The 17,923-nt window shown below is 42.6% G+C and overlaps 1 protein-coding gene across 1 annotated transcript in view; it reads left to right on the forward strand.

Moving 5' to 3' along the window:
- LOC307045185 (voltage-dependent T-type calcium channel subunit alpha-1I-like) overlaps positions 1–13,551 on the forward strand; it is a 211,457-nt gene extending 197,906 nt beyond the window's left edge. The window contains exons 33-35 of the mRNA XM_079690718.1: positions 481–655; positions 4,832–5,040; positions 9,890–13,551. Of these exons, the coding sequence (XP_079546844.1) occupies positions 481–655; positions 4,832–5,040; positions 9,890–10,492 (987 nt within the window). The 3' untranslated portion in view covers positions 10,493–13,551. The remainder of the gene's footprint in view (positions 1–480; positions 656–4,831; positions 5,041–9,889) is intronic.
- The last annotated feature ends 4,372 nt before the right edge of the window (positions 13,552–17,923 follow it).

Here is a 17,923-nt window from a genome sequence, read left to right on the forward strand (position 1 = left end):
TAATTAAAACACCTGCCTCCCTCCGAGCTCTTGGTGTGAGCATGCTTGGATCAGAGTGTGTGGGAGTGTGTGTGGGCATGTCTTTTATACCTCCATCTTCCAGTTATCACTTATCTCTCGGCGGCTCCACCTGGTCTTTTTCATCGCTGCGTTATTGAAGGCCGAATCATTTGATCCAGTTTACGGCGGACAACAACGGGCAGCAGTCTGAGGCTTTGAAGCCTGCCGTCGCTCCTTCACCACAAGCACATGTAATCAGCCTTGTATAGATGGATAAAGGAAGAGACATGAAAAGAGAGCTTTTTGAAATTGGAAACATATTGTGCAGATTTCCATGATGACAAGGCGGATAAAGGGCTTCAGTTAGTATCTCTACTCGCTCCGGTGAACATCGGTGCACCTGGATATCAAGCTTCTGTCTTTGTCTCCGTTTTAATCGCTTCGTATCTTCATTTTCTCTTCTTCTTTTCACGCTCTCAGAGAGGCAGCTGTGACTCCCACAGTTCGGAGGAGTTGCCCACCCGGGGGTGCTACAGGGGGCTTCTTCCCTCCAGCTCAGGAAGCGAGGAGGGGGTCCAGGAGCTGTACGAGGTGGGCGTCCATCCTCAGGTGAACAGTCCCTCGCTGGAGCAGCAGAGCCCCACACCGTGCACAGGTAACACCAGAGAGGGCAACAGTACACTCATCCTTTACTCAAGTGGAAGTACACACATCCTTTACTCAAGTGGAAGTACACTCATCCTTTACTCAAGTAGAAGTACACACATCCTTTACTCAAGTAGAAGTACACACTTCCTTTACTCAAGTAGAAGTACACTCATCCTTTACTCAAGTAGAAGTACACACTTCCTTTACTCAAGTAGAAGTACACTCATCCTTTACTCAAGTAGAAGTACACACTTCCTTTACTCAAGTAGAAGTACACTCATCCTTTACTCAAGTAGAAGTACAGATACTTGTGTTTAAAAATACTCTGGTGAAGTACTGACTAAATTTCTTTACCCAAGTAAAAGTAAAGAAGCTTTGAAATATATATAATATAATATATTCTTTTTACGCAACGGTCCAGACATCAAACGGCGACACATATTCAGTGTGCAGTTCCTTTGGCATCAGGGCAGGGATATCTAGATACTTCCCAAGGTTAGAAATCATGAATTGTGCTACTTTTAAAGCAAGCAACGATGTTTTCAAATCTGTAATCTGCTCCTCAAAACGCTATCGAAGCAGTTCCTGCCGTTGCTACGTAGTTCAAACGGTAACTACGGACTATTTTTCTTAGCGGATGAATGTCATTTTAAATCAATAAAACGTTTCCCCATAATGACCGCCTCGCTGCACATTAGCCCTTACTTATTATATGATTTCAACAATACAAATGTATATGAGAGTCTGAGTAGTTTTCCTTTCAGTAAAAACAAACTTTTTCCAAATCGTTTTTTTCTCTGACAGCAGCTAAATGGTTTGAATATTCCACATCATCCCGTCGTATTAAAATAATCCCTCTCAGGGTTACCTTTCATCAGCGCTCCTTATTTTCCTTATCAGAGTTCTCTGTGACCCTGCCTGGAATCTAACCACCAGGATTTCATTAAATCCTGACTTTGAGGTGACATTGATCGTATCGTTTAAATAACACAAGGCTTTCCCTGAGCGTCTCAAACTCAGACACACAAGAGACTCGTGTCTCATATCTCACACTGTTGATTGACTTCCTCTGCAATTAAAGCGGTGATAGATGATGCCAGCCCAAAGGCAGATTTTTAGATGTTGATCAATGATATGTTATGGTTTAATGGTGGCTCACCGCCTCCGTAACATGACCGCCATCACAGGAACAGATGGTGAGATACAAGCAGAGCCAATTCACTGAGACACTTCAGACTGTCACTGAAGACACGGGGGACTGGTTTACACAACAATACATTACTTTACACTGTTACTTCTGCTGTTTCAAGATTCAAGGTTCAAGGCTTTTAGTAAATAAAATACAATCGAATAGAAGTAGTGCCGTAAGAGTCTATAATCAAGTGAGACAGCATTTGTAAGTTTGTAAGTTTTGGGGGTAGAATTTGCCCTCTTTTTTTCATAGACCTCTATACAGCATATGTGATAAGGTGTGTGTGTGTGTGGGGGGGGGGGGTTACCTTGGTTGCTGATTGGCTAATGGTTACACAAGCCAAAACATCGTTATGACATCATAAAGTGTCCAAAATCTGATCAGCTCATTTTCAGACAGGTTTTTATAGAAATGGATCAAAAAGAGAGAGAATCTTTGTTCCTGAAACTTTCAGAGTCTCTTTCCACAGAGGGGACACATGTTGATGTAGAAGAGACATGAAGAAGAGGGGACACATGTTGATGTTGAAGAGACATGAAGTAGAGAGGACACATGTTGATGTAGAAGAGACATGAAGTAGAGGGGACACATGTTGATGTTGAAGAGACATGAAGTAGAGAGGACACATGTTGATGTAGAAGAGACATGAAGAAGAGGGGACACATGTTGATGTAGAAGAGACATGGAGAAGAGGGGACACATGTTGATGTAGAAGAGACATGTAGAAGAGGGGACACATGTTGATGTAGAAGAGACATGAAGAAGAGGGGACACATGTTGATGTAGAAGAGACATGAAGAAGAGGGGACACATGTTGATGTAGAAGAGACATGAAGAAGAGGGGACACATGTTGATGTAGAGGAGACATGAAGAAGAGGGGACACATGTTGATGTAGAAGAGACATGAGGAAGAGGGGACACATGTTGATGTAGAAGAGACATGAAGAAGAGGGGACACATGTTGATGTAGAAGAGACATGGAGAAGAGGGGACACATGTTAATGAAGAAGAGACATGGAGAAGAGGGGACACATGTTGATGTAGAAGAGACATGAAGAAGAGGGGACACATGTTGATGTAGAAGAGACATGGAGAAGAGGGGACACATGTTGATGTAGAAGAGACATGAAGAAGAGGGGACACATGTTGATGTAGAAGAGACATGGAGAAGAGGGGACACATGTTGATGTAGAAGAGACATGAAGGAGAGGGGACGATGTAGAAGAGACATGAAGAAGAGGGGACACATGTTGATGTAGAAGAGACATGGAGAAGAGGGGACACATGTTGATGTAGAAGAGACATGAAGAAGAGGGGACACATGTTGATGTAGAAGAGACATGGAGAAGAGGGGACACATGTTGATGTAGAAGAGACATGGAGAAGAGGGGACACATGTTGATGTAGAAGAGACATGAAGGAGAGGGGACACATGTTGATGTAGAAGAGACATGAAGAAGAGGGGACATGTGTTGATGTAGAAGAGACATGGAGAAGAGGGGACACATGTTGATGTAGAAGAGACATGGAGAAGAGGGGACACATGTTGATGTAGAAGAGACATGAAGAGGAGGGGACACATGTTGATGTAGAAGAGACATGAAGAAGAGGGGACACATGTTGATGTAGAAGAGACATGAAGAAGAAGGGACACATGTTGATGTAGAAGAGACATGAAGAAGAGGGGACACATGTTGATGTAGAAGAGACATGGAGAAGAGGGGACACATGTTGATGTAGAAGAGACATGAAGAAGAGGGGACACATGTTGATGTAGAAGAGACATGAAGAAGAGGGGACACATGTTGATGTAGAAGAGACATGAAGAAGAGGGGACACATGTTGATGTAGAAGAGACATGAAGAAGAGGGGACACATGTTGATGTAGAAGAGACATGAAGAAGAAGGGACACATGTTGATGTAGAAGAGACATGAAGAAGAGGGGACACATGTTGATGTAGAAGAGACATGGAGAAGAGGGGACACATGTTGATGTAGAAGAGACATGGAGAAGAGGGGACACATGTTGATGTAGAAGAGACATGAAGGAGAGGGGACACATGTTGATGTAGAAGAGACATGAAGAAGAGGGGACATGTGTTGATGTAGAAGAGACATGGAGAAGAGGGGACACATGTTGATGTAGAAGAGACATGGAGAAGAGGGGACACATGTTGATGTAGAAGAGACATGAAGAGGAGGGGACACATGTTGATGTAGAAGAGACATGAAGGAGAGGGGACACATGTTGATGTAGAAGAGACATGTAGAAGAGGGGACACATGTTGATGTAGAAGAGACATGAAGAAGAGGGGACACATGTTGATGTAGAAGAGACATGAAGAAGAGGGGACACATGTTGATGTAGAAGAGACATGAAGAAGAGGGGACACATGTTGATGTAGAAGAGACATGAAGAAGAGGGGACACATGTTGATGTAGAAGAGACATGAAAAAGAAGGGACACATGTTGATGTAGAAGAGACATGAAGAAGAGGGGACACATGTTGATGTAGAAGAGACATGAAGAAGAGGGGACACAAGTTGATGTAGAAGAGACATGAAGAAGAGGGGACACATGTTGATGTAGAAGAGACATGGAGAAGAGGGGACACATGTTGATGTAGAAGAGACATGAAGAAGAGGGGACACATGTTGATGTAGAAGAGACATGAAGAAGAGGGGACACATGTTGATGTAGAAGAGACATGAAGAAGAGGGGACACATGTTGATGTAGAAGAGACATGAAGAAGAGGGGACACATGTTGATGTAGAAGAGACATGAAGAAGAGGGGACACATGTTGATGTAGAAGAGACATGAAGAAGAGGGGACACATGTTGATGTAGAAGAGACATGAAGAAGAGGGGACACATGTTGATGTAGAAGAGACATGAAGGAGAGGGGACACATGTTGATGTAGAAAAGACATGAAGAAGAGGATTTTGTATAATAGGTGTCCTTTAAGTTCTATCCTTTCTGTCTTCAGATGGAGATGGGGGAAGTCGAGGTGAAGGCGGTTCTTCTCCGGTCTTCCACCTCCCAGCAGACTTCTTCCATCCGGCTGCTGTAGCTCATCCGGGCAGTCCCAGGATCAGTGCTGGTCCTGGAGACAGAGGCCCGTCCAGGCTGCCCTCCCCGGCCTCCTGGACCTCGCTGCGCTCACCTGGAGCAAACAGCAGGCCTCTGAGCTCTCAGGTATTATTAACAGATGAACGGATGGATGGATGGATGGGTCCGTACTCCTGAGTGTATTTAGATCAGTGAACCAGAGTGAACCAGAGTGAACCAGAGTGAACCAGGGTGAACCAGGGTGAACCAGAGTGAACCAGGGTGAACCAGGGTGAACCAGAGTGAACCAGAGTGAACCAGAGTGAACCAGAGTGAACCAGAGTGAACCAGAGTGAACCAGAGTGAACCAGGGTGAACCAGCGTTGTCATGGATCAAAAAATACTTCAGGCAGGCAGATCGGATTTGCCAAATGATGCATAAAACAAATAATACTAGAATTGTGAGACAGAATGTGTGAAACCTGATCTGAAGCTTTAGAATAGGGGCCTAGACACTCAACAGTCATTATTAAACATATATTTTACTAACACGTCTAGAAAGAAAGAGAGTATGCATTATACAGGAACATCTACAACCTATTATTTTAAGCAACACATTAAGTTGACGAAACACTCGAGTCAAATGTAATGAAAGTCAGATGGTGTCTTAGACGGGGCAGTGATATCATAAACCTGTTAATGTACGCATTCAAACACTTGTTCTGTTACCAGCTGTATTCACCTTGCAGGTGCAGCTATGTCGCTTTGATCCTGGATAAAGTGTTTAAGTCATGGATGTTTAAAGTTTAACGTCTTCATATGTCTAATATTATCACACTTGTCAACCCTCCCGATTTCATTGCCCTCTCCCGGTTTCCTCCAGGGGTCATATTTCTCCCGATTTCTGACAAAATCAGATTTACTCAGGACTGTTTCCCCTCGGACTTTAATACAGCTACACCATTATTTGGTTTCCATGGTAACATGTCTCTTTAGTAGCGCGCGCAACTGAAAGTCTTAGAGGATGAGGAAGATATTCACAGAAAACAGAACAAGAATCGACAACTACTCTACTCTCTGCTCACTCCTTTCCTGTAAAATACAGGTCCAGCCCACACATATGCTCCATGGTGCTACAGGCCGCAAGGCATTGCACTTACAACTACATGCATGTTAATGTTAATCTACAGCTCCCCCCCCCCCCACGCCCCTCCGGTTTTGAAATACTCCCGATTTCTGAGGTCTCAAGGTTGGCAAGTACGAATATTATAGTTGACTTTTCATTCAGGAAGTATGACGCTGCGCTGTCAGTACGCTTCTCCATGTTTGTGATTGGTCGAATGCTCCAGATACCACCCCTTTCATGTGAACGCGCACCTAACTAGATAGGACACGGCTGGCTTGAGTGATCCACTTGATAACCAGCGTTGTAGGACCGTTTAGCGAGAGCGCGTATGTTTTGGATTAGGCCAACCGGCTAACTCAAAACATATCCAGGTTAGGTTGAACTAGATTCGTAGTATACCCCCCAGGTTAGCCACACAGCTTAAGTTACCATGGAGATCTAGCCTGCTAAAAAGAGAACCGGCTTCGTAGTACACCCCCCCGGGCTCAGTTGTTATATTTCTGTTATGATGACTTCAGTTTTCATTGTTCAGGAGTTTGTTAGTGGAACAGAAGTATCCAGAGAGGACACACAGTCATTAAACTGGTAATAACAGACTGGTGAAAATTGCCGTTTAATGTTCAAACATTTGTTCTCTCCCACAATGTTTCCCTGCCGCCAAAACGCTGCTTATTCCAATCGACCAGGGAAATAAGTTCTGATGTTACATTTCAGACAAGCTATTTAAATGTGACTATATGGCCTTATTGTATGTACAAACGCCAACAAACAGATTAGATACAATAGCCTATGTTTTAGGGGAATAATATGCATCTCAATCTCAATCTTTATTTCTTTATAACATAACATAATAAAACAATAATTAAAAACAAGATAAAAAGACATATAAAAACACAGACACATATCAAAATGTTATGCTCGACTATATCCAAAGCCAGTGTAATGTAATGAATGTAACTGATAGTTCAAAGAGCATTAAACCAACGACCTGTTTGAATACAGACTCCATAGCTGCAGTGCTGGAACACAAAAGAAATAGTGACCTTAAAGCTGAAAGTCAAACTGAACAGTAGTGTTTGAGTAACCTGACACCTGTAGAAATGTATCTGCAACCTCCAGTTTCCGACCTGTGGAGCCCCCGCCTCCCCGCCTCTATTGATGTTCTTTTGTGTGAAACTCCCCATCATGTATTTCCCGTAGTTATAAATAAAGGTATGATCTCATTTCGTATTGAATCCAACACCTCCCCCTGCGTTGGTTTCTGCATGAAAACAAGCGAGGATGAAAAGGCACTTATTTTAGTTCTTGCCGCCGTGTAACCATGGAGACGGGCTTCTCTTTTCTCTCCCCTCCACCTGTTTTGGTTTGTTTAGCTCGTGCCTGAGTGCCTCTATGATCCAAAGCTCTGCGGCGCTCAGCTAATTAGCCCTGAGTCTGATACCGTGCACGCTCTGGATCTTCACATTCTCTTCTTATTGTGTTTCCTTAATCTCTTTACGTCTTCTTCTGGTGTCTCTGAACGCCTCTGTCTTCTCCCTGGCCTCCATCTTTTTCCTCTTTTCTGACAATCCCTCCATTTCTCCTTTTTCATAAACTCTCATTTTCCTTTGAGAGCATGGCAGTAACAGTGCCGGCATGTATGAATAATGTCGATGTTTCATTTGCAATAAAAGAAATGCTATGTGACACATTGATAAGAAGGGGTGCACCAATCAGGACGAACATTACACTTTAGACCATACATGGACATTTTAGTTAAGATAAGAAATACTTTATTGATCCCAGTTTGGGAAATAGTTTTGACCAATGCCTCAAACCTACCTTCAATCTAACAACGTATGTTTTAAACTTCTCTTTATGGGTTATTACAATCTGCCCTTTTAATGCAACATTCTGAAGTCCAATTTAAACTCTGATCCAAACTGTTGAATTACTTTTTTAAAGAGTTGAAGAATAACGACTCAAAATCAGATTCAGGAACGTACTTGATTTGAAGTTTAGGTTATAGCAGAATTCAAGAAAAACTGGATTCATTAGTCCTTAAGCCCGCGTCACACTGTCCCGAAATTGACACCCGATGGACACACGATTAAGGAAATGTTCAAATTCGGCTCTGATCGTAACAACATCGGGCCATTCGTGAGGGCATCTTAAGCCATCGTATGACCGCCGGTGGAGTTTCTCAGGCTCCGGCAGCAACTTGGGGAGCGGTGGCAAAATCTTTGGCATCACAAAGCATTGCCGAAGCACCTTGTGAAGGTTCATTTTCGTGTTGACTTCGTGTGTCCAGTTTGCCCTTCGTAAGGCATTCCTGAGGGCATCTTAAACCATCGTATGACCGCCGGTGGAGTTTCTCAGGCTCCGGCAGCAACTTCGGGAGCCGTGGCAACATCTTTGGCATGTCAAAGATTTTGCGACGGCGGTCATACGATGGCTTAAGATGCCCTCACGAATGTCCCGATGTTGCTACGATCAGAGCCGAATTTGAACATTTCCTTTATCGTGTGTCCATCTGGTTGTTTTATTGCACAACAAAATCATGTAAACATATTATGTAAATAACCCAATTTGTGTTCTTTGAAACTAAAAAGGATATAATATATTATTTTGAAGGCGAGGAAGTTGTTGTTGCTATGGAAACAACATGACGGAGAACACTTAATATCTTCTACATATAAAGACGGAGAAAGTAAAGAACAAAGTCTGAAAATATCAGTACAGTATCATAGTACTTTAACATCATTGTTTGTGTTACTTTCGTTGCAGTTGTATTTCTTCAATGTAATGTAAATGTTGACTTCGTGTGGTTCGGGGCCATCTTCGTGCGAAATTCACAATTCCATATTCGTGTGTCCATCGGGTGTACATTCCGGGACAGTGTGACGGGGGCTTTAATGCTTGTTCAAACAATTCTTCAAAAGTGAGACTTGTATGCTTGGCCCTTCTTGTGTAATAAGTTATACCTTGACAAACAGATTGTGGTTGAGCAAAGTGGCAAATAAGAAGATTCTCTTCCGTTGCTGAAGCGAACTTGTGTCTTTGCATCAGAACGAGTTCCACTTTGGTGAACGTTGACCCTCAAAGTAGCAGATTCAACCAATAGCAAAGATGTGCGTGTGGTTGACACTGCTGTCAGCACGGACATGCCGTTGGCAGGCTATGCACTTGGCAGCGCTGATAATATATGAAGCAACATTAATGCTTTTAAATTGCCTTAATTTCTCCTTAAATGTCCTCTGTGAAATGAGACGGTTTGTGACCCGTCCGCCATGTTGAAAACATTCGAGCCAACACCATCACTGTCCACAGGCTGGAGCAAATTTGAATCCTGGTTCAATCATTTACAAGAAAGTGTAACACTATTTTAAACCTAATATCTTTGAATAAATAAAATGTTTTGCAAACCAGCAATAATGCTTTAGAAGTTAAAGTCAACTTTATTGTCAGTTTTTGTGTGTACAAGCAGAGAGATCGAAATACCGTTTCCCACAATCCCGAATAAAAAAATATAGATATATAAAAATATTTATAAATAGATGTATATACCTATATATACACACAATCCAAATACACATTTATACATATGCACACATTAAGACCTAAATAAAAGCACAACAATCAATATATACAAAATAACAGTCACTTCAATATCAATATATATATATAAGTATATATTAAATGTTTTTATCGTGTATTGTCAAATGATACTTATACAGTCTGTTATGTGTGATTGCACCTTTGAGAATACTTTGAATTTCTCTGTACTCTGTGTAGTGACAAAAAAGGAATCTAATCTAAAATCTATTTTTTCTATGAAATACTAATTTCTTCATTTCCCTTCCTCCCACCACCCCCTCCCTCTGTGAGCAGCACCCGTCCCACAGTGACTCCTCTCTGGCCACGGGCAGTTCAGAGGGCAGCCTGCAGACCACTCTGGAGGAAGGGCTCAGCTTCAGCGTGTCCCCTCCCCTCCCCATGCCTCTCCCCATCCATCCCCAGGAGGAACCAGCCTCAGGAGACCCCCCTCTGCTGAAGAGACGCAGCACTACGTTTACCCTCCAGGCCACCAGGGGGCACCAGAGGAGCCAGAGCAGCTGTGGGGGGGGCAGCACCAGCCCTGGATGCCCACGTCAGGACTCAATGGACCCTTCAGACGAGGAAGTGGGAACGGGGGGGGAAGTTTGTCGGCAGACCCTGAACAGCGAACATTTGTCAGAAACGCTGAACAGTCTCTCCCTGACGTCGCTGCTCAGCCCGGGCTCTCTGGCACCCCCGCTGGTGAAGAAGTGTAACAGCACGGGCTCACTGGACCAAACCAATGTATCCGCCAGGAGTAAAGATGGCCGCCACCTCATACACGCACACGGTTACTTGTCCAACCCCTGGACGGAGGGGAGGGCGGCAGGGGAGGAGGAGGACATCACAGACTTCAGCGGGAAAGCCACAGACACAAGCTCCAGGAAAAATAGGTGAAACATTTGTTGCCTCCCTGGAGTGGATCTCTGACCATTTACATTTCTGGACCGTGAACAGAACGGGAAGAAACTTTGAATACATGTCCTGTGATCCCGATTCTGAAACCCTGTCGTGTCTTTGAGTCGTCTCTCATTCCTCTCTGGACCCGGCTGCTTGGGGTTAGTCATTTCTCAAAAGAACACCGTTTTTAAATCCTCTCTTTTCTACAGGAGATTGTTGCTGTATGGAAGGACTAAAGAAAACAGAACCAGGATTCAGCCTTTGGCAGATCTGGGTTTCACAATCTGAAATACAGGATATTTGAAAAAGCTACAGACAGGCATGACAATTAAAGTGATTGATGAACATTACGAAAGTGATGATATTTATAATTGTACCGCTTCGAAACAAACATTTCAAAGACATTCAAAGCTAGACCCAACGTGCCGTCAACCTCAGTGTTGTCAAGATTGGGCGGATGGCAAACTCTGAAGCTTCTTTTGAGGAAGAACTGAACTTTGTACAGTTTTATTTTGTAATATCCATCGCTAACAAGTAGCATCGACCTACCTTTGTTCCTCTTAAGCAGGTTTGTTGCGGGTAACTGAGAAACGAAAGCGTGTTTATTTTACTGTGTCCTTTTTTTCAACTTCAACGTATTGAAGTTGTGCGAATGTCGACATGTCTGTGTCTGTTTGTGAGCTAAAGTCTGATGATCGACAAAGGGCGTCTTTTAATAGAAGCCTGGATATGTGACTGCTGCTGAGAATACATGTGGGTCGGTGGAAGCGTTGGCCACTTCCAGAGTGGACTCTTTGTGCTTTCTACATACCCATGAAAGGGCTAAAATGTATTGAGTGCAGACCTGGGCAAAAAACGCTGGTTAAAAGGGTTTGAACCCCAGACTTCTCTCATGAAAGTAATATATATACACATGTAAGAGAGATCTGTCCCTGGAAATAACTTGGTTGGATTTCTCGCAAACATCCAGAATTTCCTAAAATATGTATTTAACACATTTAAACAGTTTGAAATAAGCTTAAAAAGACTTCCCGCGCATATTAACCATCTCCTTACAGGTTAAATGTGAAGTAGGGATTCCCACAGATCAAATATACTTCACTAGGCAGGGGGTAAAACATTCAACATATGAATAAAACATAGAGAGACTTTACACTAAGAAAGAGTTTGATGTCATCTAGTTGTCCTCGTCTCTGCTTCAGATGATGACTGACTACAGGGCGTATCTAAGATGTAGGGAAACTTAATACTTCAAAGGAAATTAAGAGAAGATGGATTTGTTTCGTTTGCTAAGTGGTTCAAAGATATTGGCTTTGAGAATACTCATTAGTCATGTGTACAGTTATGTACATTTCGTTTATCCATGATAGCTCAATGGCTAATGTATGGAGGGCATTTTCGGTCCGTCAATTGCTTCACCACTTTGGTCTAGAATGAAATGTTTAAACTGCTATTGGAGATATATATATTTGGGGTCCAGTAAATAAACCCTAATGAACTTGAATGTCGCATTAATTTAAATTAACGCCACCAACAGGTCAACGAGTACATGTATATTGAACTATCTGGACATCTACACCACGTATTGTCATAAAACATTTCAAAGAAGTTCATAGTACCCTTAATCTGAAGTGCAACAGCTTTGGAGACCCCTACATTTGTCCATCCAGCAACATTCAAAGCACCACTATGCTCAACCACAGCCTCACTGAGCTGCTAGCAAGGCTGTAGATCCCCTTTGCACATATACCTGCTAAATTGTTCCTTTTTAGTTTGATCAAAACCAAACCAGACATTGGTACAACAAAAACAGGTGGCCTCGTCCTCATTTGTTTGTTTGAAAGAATACTTCTTCGAACTTTATGCCATCCCAAATACACTTGGCCTTTTAGTCAAACTCCACTAGACCCAAAGAAGAAATGCTCGATGAAGAACTGGTTTCAATAAAGTCAAATCCAGCGTCGGGTGAAAACAATGGCTGATGTTAAGCATTGTGTTTCTGAAAGACCTCTGGTTCCAGAAGCATCGGCTTGTTGACACGACCTCTTCAGTTCAGTTGTCTTTAATGCTCACCTCAGTGCAGCTCCGTTTATTGGGTTTGCATCAAAAGCCACTGATACTTATTTCAAATAAAAACAGAGAGCGTTAATATTAAATGCACCGGTCTGTTGGATTGAGAGCGAACTGAATGACATCAAACTGCCTTTCTGACCCTCTGTCGTTGCTCAATAGCCCAGAATGCACCTGAGCTGCTGAAATGATACTCAAGGAAGCTGCTTGGCATGTGTGTGTTCAGTGAAGTACTGGGTGTGAGTTTTGTGGGTTCAGTGTACTGTCAGATTTCCAGGAACTCAGAAGACGAGATGGTTGCTGCATCAAACCCAAATGATTATTGACTCAGGTCTGCTTGAGTGTAGCAAGTTAGTACCTGTACTATGGCAAGGATCTGGTGTAACGTGACTTTGAGCACTGGTTTGACGACCCATCATAGCTGTGTCATGAAAACCCAGAGCAGGTAGACCTCAGGTTGGACCTATATGCACTCACACACACCACATATTAAAGCACATGCGTACAGTAACAAATACACAAAGATGTCAATACACTGCAGGATGCTTCTGTAGCGGTTTGAGATGAGACCCGTCTTCATCTCTTCCTCTACTTCGTCTTCATTGTTTTCCTAATTCTCATTCAATGACATTATCTCCCGTCCACAGGGAGGCCGGAGTATAAAATGAATATTGATTCCCCCCTCTATTCGAGATATGCAATATGCTAAAGTAGATGTACAGTTAGAGACTCGTATAGCTAATATGGTGAGAGGAGATTATATTTATGACTTCATGTATTAGAATAAAATACCAGCGAGATTCAAAGGCCACTGAAAGGATGAGGACGTGTTCATGTATTCAAAGAGTGTTGGAGTGTGTGTGTTTTCTCTTCTTCCCCCTTCATGTTCCCAACTTGATTTCCATTCTCCAAAATGCATGTGGGTTTTATTTTCTGTTTTCTTAAATGTCATTCTAGTGTCATATAAAAGTGAAATAGCTTTTCAACCTCTGTCTCCTGGAGTTTCTCTTTGCATATTATTTCTCAAATTGGAACCAAAGTTTCCTTTCCGGTCTCAGTTCCTTCTTAATTCACTGTTCCAAATGTCCGTTGTGCAACAGCTAGTAGATAAATATCTGAGATAATTATTTTGTTACATATTGATAGTTATATTGTTAACTGTTTTTACGCTTTTTGTGCGATTTTCGGTCCAAAATGTTCATATCCTCCCGGGACCCGAGGAACAAAGTGTCTTCCAATTTCTTTTTTTTGTGATTTCCTACCTATTTAGGGTTAAAACAACATCTTGCAATTTAGACTTTTTTAATTTAATTTGTAAATGTTACAGTATGTCCACTGTAGAGGACGTCGGGACCATAGTTTGAAAAGACAGCTCAAAGGAACAGATAGACTATGTAACGTATGATGGTTATAGAGTGATATTAATACAAGAATACATTCACCTTTATTTAAAACATGAATAAGTAATGATCTGAACTTTGCTGTTTATTTGGTCACTAAAAAACTAGTTTGGTTTTTGGTGAATCTTTCCAGATCTTCAAAGACTTTGTAGTCCATGTAGTGGAAAAGTACCTCATTGACTCCAGTCTGCACGGGCTGTAGGGTCATCTTGACTAGTTGTATGGATGTGGTCTCCATTTGACCTGCTCATAGAAACAAAGCTGGCATCCCTGAGGCAACTCTCATTTTTCATGGCTCCACTTAAAATAAAAACAACATTAAGAAATAAGTGCTACTCTTGGCCCACAGAGGGCCATGTCTTTCCAGCTCGTCCCTATCTGTCTCTATTACCCCTTTCACACCAACGCGGTTCCAGGGCCGGTTAGGAGCTGGAGCTTGAAAAGCACAGTTTTTTCCTGTTCACACCGCAGCAGAGCTCCGGAATCCGGTTCGTTTCAAGCACCAAAAAGTTGTCGGTCTAGAAAGCAAGCACCGTCACGCTTACGTCGGAGGCGGGGGCGGGGGCGAGATCAACCTCCAACAACAACAACAAGCCTAACCCTGTGTAATGTTGTTTTTATAGGCAATCATTTAAGCTTTATTAGTTCCAGGTATGTGCAATAAGTTCATTTCAATACGTTTTGCAATAAACATTGAACCAGTCCGGCCCTCAACTTAGGGCAATTATATTTATATAGCACTTTTCAGCACGTGGTGATTCAAAGTGCTTTACAGATTAAAAGCAAAAGACATTTAAGAACTAGTACCGATTTTTTAATTTTGGCCCACTGTGTAACTGTGTAAGAACTTTTCAATGTAGCATGTAACGACTGTAAAGTTGGCTGAACCGAAGAACCGGTTCCGAACCAGAAAAGCTCTAGCACGGAGCTAGAACGCTAAAAGCCTTGGTGTGAAAGGGGTTTTAGTCTGTATCTGTGCGCTCATGGAGCCTCCTGCATCTCCCCCCCCCCCCTTCCTCTTGACCCTCTTCTATCCCAGGTGTGAAATCATCATCTCTCTCATCATCTGAGAGCTCAACATCGGAATCTCCCTGAACTATCTGGTACAGAAAATGTCTGCTTCAGTTCCGTCTCCTGCAACAACATTGAGTCATTAAGTCCATGAAGACGGTCCTGACGTCCACTAGAATGGACATTTATAAAAGGGCTGTTATTTCAAAACTTGAATTATTTAATTGCTTTCAGAACTAATTATATAGTTCCTCACATGTTAATAAAAAAGAACATGTATGATTTTCATGGTAAAAATTACAATTATTCAACAATATTTGACATCCTGCTTCTATAACATTTAGTTTTTGGTATACCAGCCATTTTGGATGAAAAGAAGGAGGAACTTCCCAGCATGCAATTTTAACCAATGACATATCACTGGAAAGACCAGGATGTCCTCTGTACAGTACATCAGGGATTGATAGAGTAGCAGATGCATGTTAACAAAAATGTCCATTACAGTGGACATTTTCAATGGGCTGGGTCCCAGGAGTATGTCAAAATGTAAAAAATAACTATCCGTTTATACAGGTGAGGTTGTCTTCAAAAACTAGATACCAAACATTGACATGCTAAACATTTCTAAATGGGGTTTAGTAAAACCAATCAAAAGTATTTACTAATTAAAACGTACCAAGTGTTTTGTTATTTCACTGCCCTTTCTCCACAGTTCATTTCAACAGCACTTTTATTCATGTTGGTACCTTGAAGCATAGAGTTTGGCCCTTAACTAACCGGCATCAATACGCCTGCCCTCATACAGCAGATAAGGGGGCTGAAAAAGAAGTGCACACAGCCCCACCTAGTGTCAGCAGAAAGTAATTCAAATAAGAATTTTTTTTAAAAAAGCAAAAAAAACACATCTTAAAGTATATTTTAAGATCATGTTTAATCATCTGATTCGTCTGTACATTGCTGTTTTAGTCTGCGTTCTTCTAATTCGTGTCTACAGTGTGCCTATTGAGACGTTTTGAGCGACGTGGGGCAAGCCCCTCTCTCTCACTGTCAAAGTGAATGGGTTCTGTAAAACTACACTGCGCATGCTCAGAGTATTTTCCTATTCAATGTATGTGGCAAAAAAATAATCACCATAGGCGCAGTGAGCTGAAATACCTACCAAACGTCATCTCATAATTCAGAGAGCTGATTGGCTGTAAGTACGTGTGCCGTGAAAAGTGTAGTTTTCACCCTGTAGTGAAGAGGAGACGAGAGAGAGCAGCTTACAGCGATTCCAATCAGTAAAACGGAAAGAAAAATGATTGAAGTTGACCGTCTACTTCAGATTCTACTTTTGTTGATCTTCTGTGTTTTGCCCATAGGCTATTGCTCTGCTGGATCGATTGGTATTGTGATTGGTGTTGTTCCTGTTCACACCGCAGTGGAGCAGCCTCTTAGCTCCGGAATCCGGTTCGTTTCAAGCACAAAAAAATTGTCCGGCCAGAGCAAAAGCACCGCATACGTGACACATACGTCGAGGCGGAGGCAGGGGCAGGGGCAGGGGCAGGGGCAGGGGCGGGATCAACTCCTGAACAACAACAAGAAGCCTGCGTTTCATCCAGTTTGTACACAGCGATGGAGAAACTTAACAAGCAGCAGTGGTCCACTGAAGAGACCAGCTACCTACTGGGAATCTGGTCTTCTGAAGAGGTACAGAGGAAGCTGGAGCACAATCGGCCATTGCTGTTGTTGTTGGTGTGAGCTGTGAGGGGTTTCCGCGCGGTTTGGCTTTATGAAGCAGGCACGCAAACGGTTACGTCATGACGCAAACGATGACGCAATGACGCAGCACCAGTCGGACTCTGGGCAGTGTGAAAAGAGCCGGAGCTAAACCGAAGAACCGGTTCTGAACCTGAAAAGCTCTAGTACGGAGCTTGAACCGGAGTTGCGTTGGTGTGAATGAGGTATATCGGAACCATAGCCTACAAATATTTGTTTACGTGTTTAAAAAAGCACCAGAAGCTTTTATACATCCAAGTTGTTCGTGCCCCACCTCTTTTAATGCCACTGACTTTGTGTTTAACCTTGTTGCTTCTTTCCTTACAGAAAACACACTGAGACAACCACAACCAAGCTCACTGCTGCCAACACCACCGCAAGACACATTTAATGGTATAGATTTAGGATTAGAGGTATGATATTTCATGTTAGATGTTGCTAATGCTAAGACCAAAGGTAAATGGAAAGGGTTTATCGACAGCACAGCCTTGCAGTTCACTTTGAATGGTTATTCAGTTTCTTCCGCCATAAAACGCTCCAAAAAGACGGGGCCATGTACTGTCTCTGTGTTCCTGTTTTATTCTGAAAAAGGGTCTGTTTTTACTTCCTGTCTCTGTGCTCCTGTTTTATTCTGAAAAAGTGTCTGTGTTTACTTCCTGTCTTTGTGTTTTCATGCCTGTGTGATCGTCAGCCTTATTCTTTCACCTGCTGCCCTGGTGTTCTTGCCAGCTGTGTCTCTATATGAGTTCTGCTTGTGTTCAAGTCCTTGTCTTTTGTTAGTCTTTGACAGATCCCTGTTTATCCTACTTCTGGGGCCACACTGCTCCTATTTTCTTTGACAGGAAGTACAGAGCAGATTATACGCAGAGTCCTCAAACTACTGAGCCTAGAGGCTTATTGTTGTCAGCTGCTGTTTTATGAGATTTCATTTCCATAAAGCATTTCAGTCCATCACCAGAAAGTGAGAACTGAAAACCTTTAAGTCAGAACAAGAACAACCGTCTGCTGCTCTCCCTTCTGCGTTACATCCATGTGCATTTCCTCTTTTTCTTATTATTTGTCCGTCTTGAACCCCCACCCAATCCCTCCATCCATCCTCAGTTATACTCAAATCCACATTAAGCGCCTCCACACTTCCCCTCGCTCCCTTTCATGTCTCATTTCCCTCTCTGATCTCAGCCAGGCCTTG

This window comes from Notothenia rossii (assembly GCF_949606895.1).
Source record: "Notothenia rossii genome assembly, chromosome: 1".
NCBI classification, from domain to species: domain Eukaryota; kingdom Metazoa; phylum Chordata; class Actinopteri; order Perciformes; family Nototheniidae; genus Notothenia; species Notothenia rossii.